Below are 15,450 nucleotides of genomic sequence, written 5' to 3'. Positions count from 1 at the left end.
AAAGTAACACTTTAACGTAACCTGTGCTACATATTATCTTGAGTTATTATCACATTTTAGAATTAGATAAGATTCGTGCCAATAACACGAAGCCTCAACCGAATCTGAAAGTTATTACGTCGTGGCGTCGCGCTCTTTCCCTGCACGACACGTTGGTGGAAACGTCACGTTCAAGTCCAGTCAGACTTTCCAAAAGTCAAATTATGTAAAATTGTAATAAACCACATAAGAAAAAAATAAATAAAACGTATTTCAGCTTTTTATATGAATACGGACACTGTTAAATAATAAAAGCTTAATAATAAATTTAACATATTTCCAACTCCATTCGTGGGAAATGGGAAACAATATCAATAGCAGCAATCCTTTTGAAACCCAGTATATTGGAATAAATACAATATGCAATATCGAGTCACTGAAACCTCACAGCATATTATAATAAAAATTTCCTCGCTTTTACTTCAATCTGCGGTCTGGCTTGAAATAAATGCATACTGTTAATGAATTGGAATAATTTAACCATCAGTTTCATAAAACAAATTTCTTGTATGCATGTAATTTGTACCAGATATCAGCATAGTGTTACGTGCTGCTGTTTTTACATTTTGTTTTAGCTTTAAAAGAAATTTGCTTTCTTGGTCTTTTTCTTTTGAATCATTGATAATTTCTTCATTTTTTTTACATTTTTTTGTGTTTCTCAGATTTGTCACTATTTCTCTCTGCTTCTCTGATGTATGGGAATCTGTAGTAAAAAAAAAAAAAAGATAAATGTGAAAATGACCACCATTCAACACAGTCTTGCTTCAATGGTTTCTTTATTAACTCAGGGTAAATCTCATTTTTTGTAAACATGGAAAATGGCTTAAGATTTATTTTTGAACGTCGGATGCAATATAAAAGTTTTACACCTGCCTGTAAGATCTGATTTATTCCTCTGATTTGTAATAGAAGATAAAAGGAATTCTTGTCGAAATCTCCTTGTCTGGATTTGAATTTCAAGAAGAAATTCACTAGCAACCAGTTCAGGGTGAACCCTGTCTCGTGCCCAAAGACAGCTGGGATAGACTCTAACCTCCCTCCCCCTTCCTGCACTTGTTGTACATACTGATGAATAGATGAGACCCCCTCTTGATGATTAGTACATAGTGATGAAAAGGCAGCGAATTTCTTGTCTTTTTCATAAATCAGAAATAACGAAGTGTGAAGACTGTCGCTTTTAGTACTCCCCAACGTTTGACTTTTTCAGTGATGTATGAGTATTTTTTCTGTCATTTTCAAATATATATTGCTCCAAAATCGACATCTTTTCACCTCCAGATTGCTCGATGCTGTCTTTCTCATCATGACTGAGGGCGCTAGGAATCATTTATTTTACCAAGAACATTTGCTTGTTTGCTTTACTGCTCTGTGTTGTTGCCAAATTGTCCATGTGGCCCATTCCAGATTCCACTTTCAGAGCTTCTGTGAAGGGGACCCAGCTGCTCTGCAGAGCCTGCCAAAAAATGTATTAGCGTCTATTAGACACACTACGTAAATGCTTTGGAAAACATGGGGAAGCTATCCGTACCTGTGTCTTGATTGTCTCTTTGGTCATTCTCTGCAGTATCCTCCCTCTCTGGCAACACGCCATTTGCTTGCGTCTATAATGAAAATCCACAAATCCCCACTCTTTGATAAGATAATTTGACAGGAAACCACATGGTCTTGCTCTGGATATGACAGACAGATATGCAACACTGAGTCTGACGAGAACATGTCTCACCTGCACCGGTGACAATCTCCAGGTCAGCCGGATGTAGCTGAGGATTAGAAGGACACTAAGGAAGATGAAATTGCTCGATATGCCCACCAGGGCTGAAAGGAGAGGGAAGTAAAAGAGCAAGTATCTGGTGAGAGAGGGGGAAAAAGCAAAGACAAATCTGTTTGTACTGGTTTTGCAGAACCAATTAATAAGGTGCACAAGAGTACTGTTTTTGACTGGTCGTTATTTGTACAAACAGAAAACGAAAGAGTGAGTGTTTCACACTGAGCACATTCAGTGTGTTGTGTGAGATGTGTGGAAGGAGATTTGTACGTGAACCGTTGATGAGATGGTGAAGCTATGACTCTTTGTCAGGGACATCCAACAGTATCTTAATCCACTTTCTATATTATGTTTGTCGTACACGTTGAAAAAGGACAAATACAGTGCAAGCTTGTGTATGCAGATAAATCTCACCTTATACCAGTGAAATGAGCGTGGATATATAACTCGGATGAATAGATCTGCACTCTTTTGGCCAGAACTTCAATCACAGCCGTGGCAGAAGGGGAATACTGTTCAGAAAGGAAAACAAGTTTTGTAGGATTTAAAAACACATTTACATTTATATATGTTCTCCCACGTCATTCAACTCGGGGGTTCTTAACAGTAGGTCAGTAGGTTAGCTTGTCAAACAGTGTTGCTTCTGAACACACACCCACACACACATACACACACACACACAAACACACACAAACACACACACACACACCCTAACACACACACACACACACACACACACACATACACACATACACATATCAGTGAAATACTCACGGGATCATCTGTGTAATCAGAAAAGAGCTCTACTTCCAACATTTGTTTCTGCTCAGTGATTCCTGTCAGGAATGCTGGGAGGAACAACATTGTTGTGATGGTCCTCAGTAGGTCTGAGCGGTATCTAAGCATACTCTGAAGACACAGTCACCCTCATTTACTTTTTTTTAATTCCATTTCTTAGATGCAACTTTATGCAACAGCATTGCAGCCCAGTGGTGCCTTCAGGGAACATGAACAGGAGTTGATCTCAGTGGACTGGCTGTGGTTCTCTTTCTCAAAGTTTTAGTTTTAGTTGATTGTATCATATTTCTCACAATTGAAGAAAGGAAAAGAAGAAGATGGAGGATTAATATCATAAACCTTGATTGGAAGTTGGCGATTGAATATGTTTTGATTATTGTGATATTACATCACCATAGTGATTTCAATTTTTTTGTCCGTTCAAGTGATTCGGAAGAACTCCTTAAAAAGTATAGTGTAATACAACAGAACATTGCCACAATTTCATTATGTCAAGACTTGCATGTATTTTTTTTTCTGATAGATAGTTTAAATTTAATGAATAAACATCTAGTATGTATTAATTTGCTATATTTTATCAAATTCTCCTAGAAGACTTGTGGCCACTCAGTGACTAATGAAGTCAGAGTCAATAATATGATCCTTTTCATCTCCGACCGTTTTGATCATTTTCTTCTAAGAATTGCCTCTTGTTACTAAGATCCCCTTCCGTCACAGCTCCACAGAAAAGCACAAGCAAATTAGCTGTGACTTGCTTGCGTGATTAAAAGATTATTTACGTCAGTGCTGTACTCACAAAGCGAGAGCTGGAGGCAGAGAGCAGTGGTCTTGTCTGAGAAACATACAGCATTGCAACAATAAATCAACAGGGTTTGCAAAATGTGCTGATGAAGAACTATGTGATTTAGCATATACATATAGGAGCTGAACAGATCTCAACAGCAACTCACTGAGCGTGTGGAAGAGGCAACTTGATCTCCATCCCGGGAAAAGCAAGTTGTTTTGATCATGAACATTCCTAATTCGTGGTTGGTCGGTGAATCGGGCATGTCTAGCTGAAGGGAGATCTGATAGGCCTGGCCAAATGTTAAAACCTGAACATAGATACAGAAAAATGACACTTCTTCAATAATTATGTTATGTTATGTTATGTTATGTTATGTTATGTTATGTTATGTTATGTTATGTTATGTTATGTTATGTTATGTTATGTTATGTTATGTTATGTTATGTTATGTTATGTTATGTTATGTTATGTTATGACTGAGCCAGTAGTCAGCACAGAGTAGTACAGAGACCATTCTTCCCAATCGCACTTTGCATCAAACTTAACATGAATTAAAGTTATATATGCACAAATACACATTACATACATGTTTCTCATTTCTCACAAGGGAGATGTTGGCCACAGGATAAGAGCAGAAAAAAGAGTCTGTAGAACCACAGTCTGTCCTACAAATAAAAACATGAATGAGACTTGAAGGGTAAAAGACAAAAAAAACAATTTCAACTATGGGTAAACCATAACCATCACATACACACCTGTAATAATAGTGCACTGGAGTGGAATAAGCTGCCAGTGGCATGTAGGAGTAGTAGAAGCTCCCATATAAAAAGGCGGCAATCCAAAGGAGTAGAAAAATAAAAGAGAACATGACGAAGCCCTGTAAAATTTTCTGAAAAGTACGCAAAATTGCACTGACAACAGCACCCTTCAGCCTCAGCAGCACCGCACCAAGATGGAGAATCCCACGTCCACCACCTTCAGTCTGCAGATGATTAGACTGATCCATGAGGGCTGCAATTGAAGAAGTACTCACTCAATTAAGGAAACTTAAAAAGTAAAACAAATGAGGACATATGTTGCCACAGCTGTAAATTCACAAAGCATGAGATACAAGAAATCAAAAGACATAAAGTCATGCAATGAAAAATTTTCAAAAATGAAGAGAAGGAAGAGAGCAAACTGTTTGCATATAAACTGCCCAGTCCAGTTACTGAGTCCAGACCCACAATTAAAAAGATAAATTGTGTAAAGATTATTGTTATAACCATCATATTAGGCCCAAGACACAAACCATCACATTGATGGTACCAAAAGCTGTGAAATTGTTCCGTGAAATCTGAGTCACAAGCAGCAGATTTTTAACATCAGATGACTACAAACTGTGTCAACACTCAGGAGTTGCACTGCTTTATTTTATCTTGGGACGAAGCAGGGGGGAGGAGAACCTGAATCTGATCTTTTAAATTTTTAATTCGTGCGCACACAGACAGACAGACACACACACACACACACACAAATATTATACACTTTTCTAAAAAGAATCAAAATCTAAAAGGTAAACCCATGAGCTTGGTTATCCTTCAAAAACTCACCAATGTTTCTGATGATGCCTGGAAATCGGTTGCTCCACTTTATAGTTCCCTGGTGTATCTTGGCCTGTTGGTTGAAACAATCACAGTGAAGTTATGAGCGGGAAAAACCCCTGTTCTCCAATAATCTACTCCTACTGGATCTCTGAGGAGCCAGTGGTCAGACTTTAGCCCATCCCCTCCATCAGAAGATCTGCTGTTGCCAACTAGAGTCGAGAGTTTTTAGTAATAAAGGTCATACATAATATACTGCTTTGAGGGAATCCCAACTGTAAACCATGATATTTGCAAAAATGATTTTATGCCAGAGGTCCTCATAATCTCTTTATGCTTGTTTTAATCTAATGTGCAGTGTAATTGTTAAAAACATAAATTGAAGCTATTGATTCATTGTTTACAGAGGCATTGCTGAGCCCAAGGGATACACGACAAGGACAGTCCTGGGGAACAAGTTTATAAATACAGCTGATTTTATTTATTTATTTATTTATTTTACTAATTATTTAGATACATGAATCATAGAGCGTGTGGAAAAGAGGTGAAGAGATTGGTTCAAGCAGGTTGGAATGGGTGGAGAAAAGTGTCAGGGGTACTATGTGATAGAAGACGATCAGCCAGAACGAAAGGAAAGGTGTAAAAGACATTGGTGAGGATGCAGAACTAGAGGTTGCAGAGATGAAGATGTTGAGATTCTCCTTGGGAGTGACCAGGATGGATAGGATCAGGAATAAGGAACAGCACATGTTAGATGTTTTGGAGAGAAGGTCAGAGACGCCAGACTGAGATGGTTGGGTCATGTGCAGAGGAGGGATAGTGAGTATAGTGGTAGACGGATGCTGGAAGTGGAGCTGCCAGGTAGGAGGTCTAGAGGAAGACCAAAGAGAAGATTTATGAACGTAGTGAGAGAGAATATGAAGGTAGTTGGTGTGAGAGAGGGGGATACAGAGAATAGGGTTGATGGAAAAGGTTGATTCGGAAAAGCCGAAAGACGAAGAATTTTGATAAATGAATCCTTTCATAGATAATTGTCTTTAATAATTAAATAATTGTCTGATTATTTTTTAACCTGTTTTGTGTGTATCGACGATCCCAACCAACCAATGCACACAGTATTAGGGCAAAATGAAAATAAATGAAAAAAAGTCAAAATAATGACGTAAAGACGTGTTCAGCGTGCAGGAATCATTTCCACGGAGGAGCAGGTCACCCGGGTGGGGTCGCTGTTTCCCCACGCAACGGAAACCAACCGCCAAAATGTCTTCCGTCCAAAGAAGAAGAGTTTTCTGTCCAATCAGAGCCCGTCTCTGCTTCCCGGCAGTCCGTTTACACGACAACTTGAGCTAAACGCGCAAACAGGTAAAAAAAAGGTATTTAATAACAAAGCACAATAACAATAGCAAAGAAATTACTATCAAAGCTGCTTCTTGTTATCTCTTTCAAATTTTTTTTTCGCGGTTATCAATGTCAACTGTGGAGCGACGAAAAGCAAAAGCTAGCTTGTTTGCATCCGTCAACCTGTAACCATGTTCATCACTCACTCCTATTTAATTTAGAAGATATACATATATTTTCTTACTTCATACGGCATCTATTTTATCTGTTAAACAGTGTTTCTCTGGTTGTGTGTCTGCTAGGAACAGCATGTCTCGTTCCAGCAATGTAACCCGCGTCCAGGCGTCATCCGTGAGTCAGGCACCTCGGCAGCCGGTCCACCTGCTCCCCTGCGAGATTGAACACAACGGCCCTGCCCAGGTCTCTCAGTACTTCACTGCTACTACCAAAGACTGCAAATATGGTACATTAAATGCCGTGTCAGATTACTGTCAGTAGCGTCGTTCAATATCAGCTTATTATCTCATGATCAAAAACGTGTACAGACCGTCATGATCAAATTATCTTTACAGGAATAACATTACAATGATCAGAATGAACAAATATTAACTAGAAAGCACCTAACTTTTAGCTTTGAAATAGAAGGGTGCTGCTCAAATGTTATTCACCGCGATCTGCTGGTGACCTCTGTATTGCAGAAGAATTCTCCGCATATACAGGACTGTCTCAGAAAAATTAGAATATTGTGATAAAGTTCTTAGTCTTTTGTAATGCAATTACAAGAACAAAAATGTCATACATTCTGGATTCATTACAAATCGACTGAAATATTGCAAGCCTTTTATTATTTTAATATTGCTGATTATGGCTTATATCTTAACTCAAAAATCCTATCTCAAAAGATTAGAATATTATGAAAAAGTATTTTTTGTTTTTTAATTGCATTATAAAAGATAAATAACTTTATCACAATATTCTAATTTTTTGAGACAGTCCTGTATTTCCCCCCCTTGTTTTACCACACAAGCCTTTGAAGAGGTGTATCTACGCTTCTTTGTCTGTTCCTGTCTTCCACTAGAGAAGACAGTATCATTCAGGGGTCGTGGACTGAAAGGGCAAGAGATCAGCTGTCCACAAGGCTACACTGGCTTGGTGCTGATGGAGATCGACAAACCAGGATCTGACCTGGAGGTAAACACCCGTGTTAATCACAATATAGTGATGTGGCAAAGTGGCACTTTAAGGAGCCCATCCTAGATATTGCATTTTAATATCTGTGTTGTGTGTTTTTAGGATAGGACAATGAAGGTGTCCTCTGTGTTTGACAAGCTGACCTACTGGAATCTTGAGACCCCTCCCAACTCAGATGATGCGGTTGTCATGGCAATGGACTGGCCTGAGCTGGCTGAGGCGGTGAGTGCTCTTAAAGCTGACCTTCAGTTGAAGTAGCCATTTATAATTTTCCCAGTATAACTGGATCAAATCACAGTGTATAATCTTAAAGGTGAAGCTTGCAGTCATTCTAACTGCACTTTCATTGAGCTGAAACTTATATATACACGTGACAAAGAAAACATTTGAAATTAGTTGCTTTTATTTTGAAATAAACCACTTGAAAACACAATATTTTACCACATATGTGACATATGTTACATCAATTGATAAGACCTCATTGCAGTACTATTTAAATGAAACACTCTTTATTTTGCTGGTTATTCCTGAATAAGACTTTTGATAATTATTGGAGGCTGATTGATGTAATTTTCATAAAAGCGTAGCAAATCACATGTCTCAATAACCACACTACTATGTAGTAAAAAAATAAAGTGATATTATGTAATATATCAATGTATTATTTAAGAAAGGCTAATTATGTAAATATTTTTTTGAGTAAACTGGGAAGTGTAAATAAGTAGTTTAAAAATACATATTACGTACCAGTCGTCACAGGCGTGTGTCCTGATCCAAGTTTATATGAAATCAGAGGGGGGGTGGAATCTGATTTTGCTATTTCCTGTTACGATACTTTATTTTATCTGGTTAGCCAAACGTAGTGTGAATCTCCAACAAAACATTTATGAACTCAATGTAATGTAGAAATGAATTTGCAGACATAAAGGCTGATGGTGTCAATTTTTCGTCTGATCATAGATTCACGGGGCAGTAGAAGACTGAAGAAAAGTTGAAGACTTTATTGTACAGTTTGCTTTTACTGACCCGTTGCTCTTTGAGTTTCTATTTTTGTACATATTCATCCGACTGAAATAAAAAGGTATCAACTGCCCTGCATCGCCGCCTTCACTGAAACCTTACACCATGTTCATATTAGAGAGCTTTTTTTTAACATTATGGCCTTTGGCTGCCATGTCACCTGTTACTGACTCAACTATCCATTGTTGGTGTAAAGTTATCAAATACTTGTTAAGGCACACTGTGCATTTTGACAAAAAAATAGCATGTGACAATTTGTGCTTACACCTGGTGGACTGACCCTTTGTAATTTTTAGTTGCAAGCAAAACATTACACATTAGTGTTTTTCTCTTCTGTTTCTGTCCTGCAACTATCCAGGGGAATATAGGCTAGAATTACTTTATTTTTCAAAACCTTCCCTCAACGTTAAAGTGTAAATGAAGGATGTAAGGGAATAATTGCAAAAGACTTTATGCTTAGAAAATCCAGCACCTCTCCTGGAATTATATCAAATAATCCTTGACGAAATAAATATTTTTGCATCCATTACTGAGAACTAATTGGTAGACATTCTAAAAGGAACCATGTTAAATCTGGCACAAACATCTGATTGGATTTATCAGTATTGACAGGACAAATGTATTGCTTTGATCACAATATATGTTCAAATGTATACAGGAGCAAACAAAATATTGGATCACAACCCATTTCTAGAAATCATTTACCAGGCTATTTTCTGACATCTTAATGGTTACTAAAAGAGCTGATTAGAGGTAAATTCTTAAATGCTAGTGCAGATTATTTTCAATGTATATTTTGGAAATTGTTATCAATGAGTATGCTGTATATTTAGAAAAAAAGGCACACTACCATTTTAATTAGTGTTCATTTATGAACACTGCAGTTTGAAGGTAAAAATTATCCATATGTAAACTCGTGCTTTGAAATGTTTGGTTTTGGAGTACTGGTAAGAAAAAAGGAGAACAGTGAAAAACATTTTTTCTTAATGTTAAGCTATTTCTCTAATTTTCATTTTTTTTGGAGGTGGTCAGCATTTGAGGAAACTATATTCTGACAATTTTGTAATAATATATTTATTACAAGTCAAATAGTTATTTCAACATGTTTTTTTTACATTTATTTATATTTTTTACTTGAAACATTTTTCGCCAATTAACACGTGGCAGTAATTCTTGTTTTTCCAAAAAAGAAAAAGCAGGAGGCACCTTTCGCTTTGATTACGATGGTAATCTGACAACATTTTGTGTCTTGTTTCTTATATTTTGTCTCATTCAGCATAAATACCTCTCTAATCTTTGACTGCGGGAACTGAGGCAAGGCAAAATGAAGTTGTTTGGTCCAATTCACTCAATAAGATACACAAGCCCTTTCTGGTTCAAAAGGTAAATCTAGATAAAAGAACTGCAGTTCAACAAACATCCTACAATTATAAGAAAAAATAGTTGCATTTTTTTAGATTGAGTCAGTTTTAAAGAGTTGCTCTTTTTTTGCAATTAGCTATTATTTGTAGCAATGTTAAAATGTATATAAACGCTATTATTCCCCCAAGTTCAATAACATCTTTGACACCACACCACAAATTAATAAGCATAAAAATATTTAACACCTCTCAAAGAGTTCAACCAAAACAGAACATTATATAATTGGGCCGACAGTTGCCATTATATTGTGTTGCACAACCTTTGTTTTATCTAAGTTTGCATGTGTGATGTAACAGTGAAACCCTCATAACAAGGTAGAAATAGCACTATTTTGACAATTTCTTTTCCATTTATGCAAATGTCCCCCTTGAAATAAAGCAGCAAGGTCAAAGCACACAGTTCAACAAGTACAAGAACGACTTTAGAATGATCACTTCATGTAACAATAAAATACTGCGACTGAATATTAAAATATACATATGCAAACAGTAGACTGCTTTCACAGCACAATGCCACACACCAGATAAAAATTTAAAAGTGTCACATTTAAAGACGTCTGATACATGACGTTTGCCATTGATGCAAGTGATACTTTTTTCAACCACAAGATTCTTGTGATTATGTATTTGCATAATTTAGAAAAAAAATGACAAAATCACAGGTCATTGCAAATATTTCAGTTTATAAAATTGTTTACTTGTAAAAAATAATGGCAACACGGAAGCCACTGGTTGTGAGGGAAACATACTGATGTCACACTTTTAGATTTCTTTTATCCTCAATTTTATTCTGCAGGTACAAGTTTTTGCTTGCTATAAATTCTATATCAGAGTATGAAAATATTGAGGTAATGATGGTGGGGCAGGGAAAAATAAATGTTGTCAGTTAAAATCCTATGTGTTAAATTCAGAGGACCAAATCTCTGCTGTGTTAAAAGTCCTAACCTCAATTTGAGGCTAGATACAGTTGAGTGGAACATTGAGTGGAATGTGCTAGCTGTGGGGAGGTGGAGGCTGTGCTGGGAGTGTGTTCTCTGTGTCTGCCTTGGTGCGTTTGGCAGGCAGCGTGTGGTCGTGAGCCTTCCGAATGTGTCGGTATAGGTCCCCTGATTGGGTATAGCTCCGGTAGCAGTAGCGGCACTCATACGGGCGCTCCCTTGTGTGCACGATTGCGTGACGCCTTAGTGTGTATGTGCATGAGAAGGTCTTTCCACAAACGCCGCATGTTGGGACATCCTCTACAAAATTACCAATAGGGTCCTGGAAGTCCTGAAAGTAGGAGGCAGGGTCTGAGTGCTGCTGCGCAGTTGATGATTGAGAAATGAAAGATGCAGCCAAGGATTCTTGGGAGGAAGGTCCAGCACCGGAGGAGGAGGAGGAGGGGGAGAGAGGAAATGGGTAGTCACTGGAGTGAGAGGCCATTTGTAAGAGACCCTGTGGGCGGGATGTGAGAAAATGAGGACTGTTTAGCTCCTCTTCATGTGCTTCTTCATCATAATCATCATCCACTTCCATCACAGATTCATGCTCTCTGCCTCTTTCTTTTTCTATCTCCAGCTCCTCGTCAGATATGACAATGGCTTCCACTTTGACTTTTGTATTCTCACCACAACTGCTTTCAGTTCCCCCTTCACCTATTTGAGTGAGAAACCTTTTGTTTCTCACTGTAGGTGAAGTTTCAGTCTTTTCTCCAGGCCCCATGGTGTTATAAGTTTCAGACGTAGAGTGATGGAGGTTTGGTCCTTGGTGTTGGAGAGATACAGTGCTCTGGATTTGGATCGGAGGATGGCAACCCCGCGGTTGCAAATGCAACGAGTTGGGCTGCAAGTGTGAGGGTAGGGTCGGCGCATGGATCAGCATCACCATCTGTGGTTCTCCACCTGCCGGTCTATCATCAGAGGGTTGTCCAGCAGACTCGCCCTCATTCAGCAAGCCGGGAGGGTCCAGATGGGGGGCAGGGGAGAGGCTGGATTCTGTCTGGGGAGGAGCTGTTTTCTGATCAATATGGCTCTCAGCAACCAGAGAGGAAGAGGAGGAAGGCTGCTGGTTGCTGGTCTGACTGATAAAGACAAAAAATGAGAGGGTATAAACATTAAGAAAAACAAAAAGTCCATCAGAACATTTAAGAACAACATAACATACTTAGTGGGGCTGTCTGATGATGGAAAATTATATTTTCTGACCATTTAGAATGTCACATAAATTAACCAATAAAAATAAGGAATATTTGTACCTTTGCAGGTATCCATGGTGATTCAAAAGGATTATGATAAAAGGTTTTGTTACTGTTATAGGTGACTTCATAATAATAGGTTTTTATGGCTGGTGGACACGCCGTAAAACAAACAGATAAAATCACCAGAAACACGATAAGATATTATCATGGTAAATGATAACATATTAAAGGGAATGTTTTGCTATACTGAATCCCTGAAGGTGAAAAAAAAAAGTTTTTCAAATAAATTAAAGCTGCATGTTTTTCGTAATGGACTTTTGATTGTGTCATTGTGAAATTGTGCCGCAAACACACAACGCAGACTGGAACCAAAAAATAGATTATTACATTTTTATGGATTAACTGACATGGCGCGAATTTTGGATGACCTTTTTTTTTTAGGTATTTCTGATTATCATTCATATCACGGCAAATCTGTGCTGTACCTGTATGTCTCTGTGGTGCTGCATGGGCTGCAGAGAGCTGGGCCTTCAGCCTGGTTGCCAGAAGCCATCCTGGGTTGACTTTCAGAGCCGGGGGCAGACAGTCTTGCACTGACACCGAGCATCACCTCTCCATGTAAGGGCAGCAGTGGAACATCCATTCCTGGTTGGGTTGTGTCAGCGAGGTTCGAACTCAGGGGTGTCTGAACTCTTGCATTTGATGACTCCCCATGAATCATGTGCTCAGACGGACCAGATTCAAAACGACTCCTTTCTACCATGATGGATACTGATGAAAAGGGAGCGGATATGCTGGCAGAATTTGAGTTATCCAACATATTTACCACAGGCTCAACTTTGCCATCATCCTGATGTCTTCTTCCTATCTCTATGGCCTTGCTCACAGAGGCACTCTCTTCAGAGCGAGTGCTATCTGCCTCAGCCAAGGGTCCACGTCTCTGCAGGCGCCTCTTACAAACTCTCACCACTTCATTCATGTGCAGAAAGCTTGCTGCTGCCAGTATGTCTTCCACAGGTGGAGACTTGTCCAGCTGTAATATTCCTTCATAAATAAAATCCAAGAGCAAACCAAATGCAGCCGCCGTGACAATGTCACTATCAAGTGTGACTGAGCTGCTAGAGCTATTTGTGCTACTACCACCTGGAGAGTCCGAGTAAAACATGTGGAAGAAAGGCGAGCAAGAGGCCAAAACAGCCCGGTGAGCCAGGAAACGGGATGAGCCCACCAGGACGGTGCAGTCACAGAGGAAGCCCCGCTGGCGCTGCAAACGCAGAGCTGACAGCAACTGCTGCGAGTGCTGTGGAAACTCCATCATCTGAGCAATAGAAAAGAAACATATTCAATATGACATAAAAGCAAAGACAGCTGCCAATTATTTCAACCACAACAGAACAGTAGAAAGTTGTGTACGACATCTTGAAATTATATTAAGTAGTTTTCTTTAAAGTTGTTGAGAAAATAATGAAGAACTCCTCCCCTCTTGTTCAAAAAACCCTAAATACATATGAGGGCAAACTTTTCACACAATGAAGTTGAACAGTTTGATAAACGAAAACCCCTCAACACAAAGTAAATTCTCTGCTTAAAACATACAATAAGTTTGTTTATGCAAAATTCAGCCTGAACGTCACATGCATCAAAAAATCTCTTCTGAGTTTTTCAGTGATCTGAGTCTCACATGTTGAAACTGAGACATTCTACCTTTCTTGGAAACTATTAGCGCAATTTGAATTTGATGCAGTGACATATGTCAAAAATAGTTGAAACAGGGGGATGTTAATCATTGCGTTATATTCCATCTTCTTTTATCAGCTGTTTGCAAAATTCTGGGAAGTGTGCTGAGACTAATTGCTGGAGTTTTAGGAGTGGAATGTCTTCCCCTTCTGATCTGATATAGATTTCTTGATGCCCAACAGTTCTGGGGTCTCTTGCTAGATTTCTTAATTTATGATTATCCTAATTTTTTTCTACTGGTAAACCCATGCTGTTGTGATGGATGCAGTATGTTGTTTCACATTTCCGGCCTGTGTTCATATGGCTTCTTGTTTGCGTCATACAGTTTTCATTGTTGGGATACATGGCAAACTATTCATCAACAGTGATTTCTGAAGTGTTCTGTGCCTATGCAGTGATTTCTAGAAGAGAATCATGCTTGTTTCTTAATGTAAATGGCAGAGGGCCTGAAGATCACATCAACCATTCAACCTTTTTCAATCATCCAGTTTTGAAATGCAACCTTTTCCTGGAGCTAAGAGACTACACCTGATTCTCTGAATTGTTTGAACACTGTAGAACTTCAAAGTACACACAAATATGTTGTGAAACAATCATATGAAATTGCTCCAGAGCTTTTAGTTAGTTTATTACGGATGGGTGACCTCCATCCTCCACCCATTTTTACATCTGAAAGGCTCTGAATTGTCCCTTTTATTCCCAGTCAAGATGCTGATTGCTGCAAGTAAATCTAATTTGTTGTCAAATACCCTTCCAGTTGTTTTACATTTGTGCCAATTACTTTTCAAAATACTGTTTGCAAGGTGTTGCCATCATTAAATTCAAAATGGGTGTTTCTCCAATAAAATGGTAAAATGCCTCAGTTTCAACATTTGATATGTTGTTCACGTTCTACTGGGAATAAAATATAAGCTTATGAGACTTGTAAATCATTGCATTCTGTTTTTATTTACGTTTTTGACATTGACCCAACATTTTCGGAACTGGGATTCTATGTATGTGTCCTGGAGAATGCTTGGTTGTTTACCATTCACTGAATATTCAGTTAATTTAAATGGAAAAATAAGGTATATAATATAACACCATTGAAACAAGTAATGCGTTTCAAGAGCAGTTGTCAATTCCCAGTTGCCATGGTGACACACCCGAATCAGTTGATTTGCTGCCACTGTCGTCCTTTAAGGGCTGACTTAAGTATATTTGTAATAAGAAAGAAGAGCGGCAGAAGAACACGGGTGACATAGACAACACCGTAACGTAGAGCTGGAGAGGAAATCAGACGAAACAGGCGTCGGCTGGTATTGCCGTGCTTACTATGCTAATACTTCCTTGCTAAGTAGGTAGCTTCGACAAATCAATCGAACCACAGCGGAGAGAAGAAACCCTTCTGAATTTTACATTAATCTCTGACGACTTCAAAATTCATGCCAACAACAAAAACGCGCACATTCAGATATGTGAAACCGGATTGCGGAATACTGTTATTTTTTTATTTTCCTACCGGTAGTTCGACAGATGTTTTCGAAAAGGGCACAGTTTTTCCTCTGTGCCGCGACGGTTTGGTTTTAGCAACGATGCCGCCTATAGGCGGAAGA

At 38.6% G+C, this 15,450-nt stretch overlaps 3 protein-coding genes across 6 annotated transcripts; 1 reads left to right on the top strand and 2 right to left on the bottom strand.

Annotated features, from left to right (window-relative positions):
- Window positions 1-806: 806 nt before the first annotated feature.
- Window positions 807-5,100, bottom strand: LOC147227739 (seipin-like). Of its 3 annotated transcripts, XM_086158451.1 has the most exons (10): window positions 4,982-5,100; window positions 4,145-4,400; window positions 3,976-4,054; window positions 3,553-3,696; window positions 3,399-3,434; window positions 2,579-2,713; window positions 2,219-2,316; window positions 1,763-1,886; window positions 1,568-1,640; window positions 807-1,492 (listed from the first exon to the last, which is right to left on the bottom strand). In XM_086158451.1, exons 2-10 carry the CDS (start codon window positions 4,393-4,395, stop codon window positions 1,398-1,400), a joined length of 1,035 nt encoding a protein of 344 aa, XP_086014577.1. In that variant the 5' UTR covers window positions 4,396-4,400; window positions 4,982-5,100; the 3' UTR covers window positions 807-1,397. The 3 variants fall into 3 exon arrangements, with proteins under 3 accessions (XP_086014577.1, XP_086014578.1, XP_086014579.1); XM_086158452.1 differs by lacking the exon at window positions 2,579-2,713; XM_086158453.1 differs by lacking the exon at window positions 4,982-5,100 and having other exon boundaries at window positions 3,976-4,049; window positions 4,145-4,331.
- A 1,136-nt stretch (window positions 5,101-6,236) lies between these two features.
- On the top strand, window positions 6,237-8,618 carry rnaseh2c (ribonuclease H2, subunit C). Of its 2 annotated transcripts, none has more exons than XM_086158645.1 (5): window positions 6,237-6,334; window positions 6,613-6,773; window positions 7,389-7,501; window positions 7,604-7,723; window positions 8,462-8,618. In XM_086158645.1, exons 2-5 carry the CDS (start codon window positions 6,620-6,622, stop codon window positions 8,483-8,485), a joined length of 411 nt encoding a protein of 136 aa, XP_086014771.1. In that variant the 5' UTR covers window positions 6,237-6,334; window positions 6,613-6,619; the 3' UTR covers window positions 8,486-8,618. The 2 variants fall into 2 exon arrangements, with proteins under 2 accessions (XP_086014771.1, XP_086014772.1); XM_086158646.1 differs by having other exon boundaries at window positions 6,276-6,345.
- Window positions 8,619-8,690: 72 nt separating this feature from the next.
- Window positions 8,691-15,406, bottom strand: zbtb3 (zinc finger and BTB domain containing 3). The gene is made up of 3 exons (XM_086158643.1): window positions 15,357-15,406; window positions 12,604-13,436; window positions 8,691-12,001 (listed from the first exon to the last, which is right to left on the bottom strand). The coding sequence occupies exons 2-3, from the start codon at window positions 13,434-13,436 to the stop codon at window positions 10,936-10,938; spliced, it is 1,899 nt and encodes a 632-aa protein (XP_086014769.1). The 5' UTR covers window positions 15,357-15,406; the 3' UTR covers window positions 8,691-10,935.
- Between the last annotated feature and the right edge of the window lie 44 nt (window positions 15,407-15,450).

Source organism: Fistularia commersonii, chromosome 13 (genome assembly GCF_037954325.1).
Source record: "Fistularia commersonii isolate RoL2024-O1a breed Wild chromosome 13, RoL_Fcom_v1.0, whole genome shotgun sequence".
NCBI lineage: Eukaryota > Metazoa > Chordata > Actinopteri > Syngnathiformes > Fistulariidae > Fistularia > Fistularia commersonii.
This window is presented reverse-complemented; position numbering and strand designations above follow the sequence as displayed.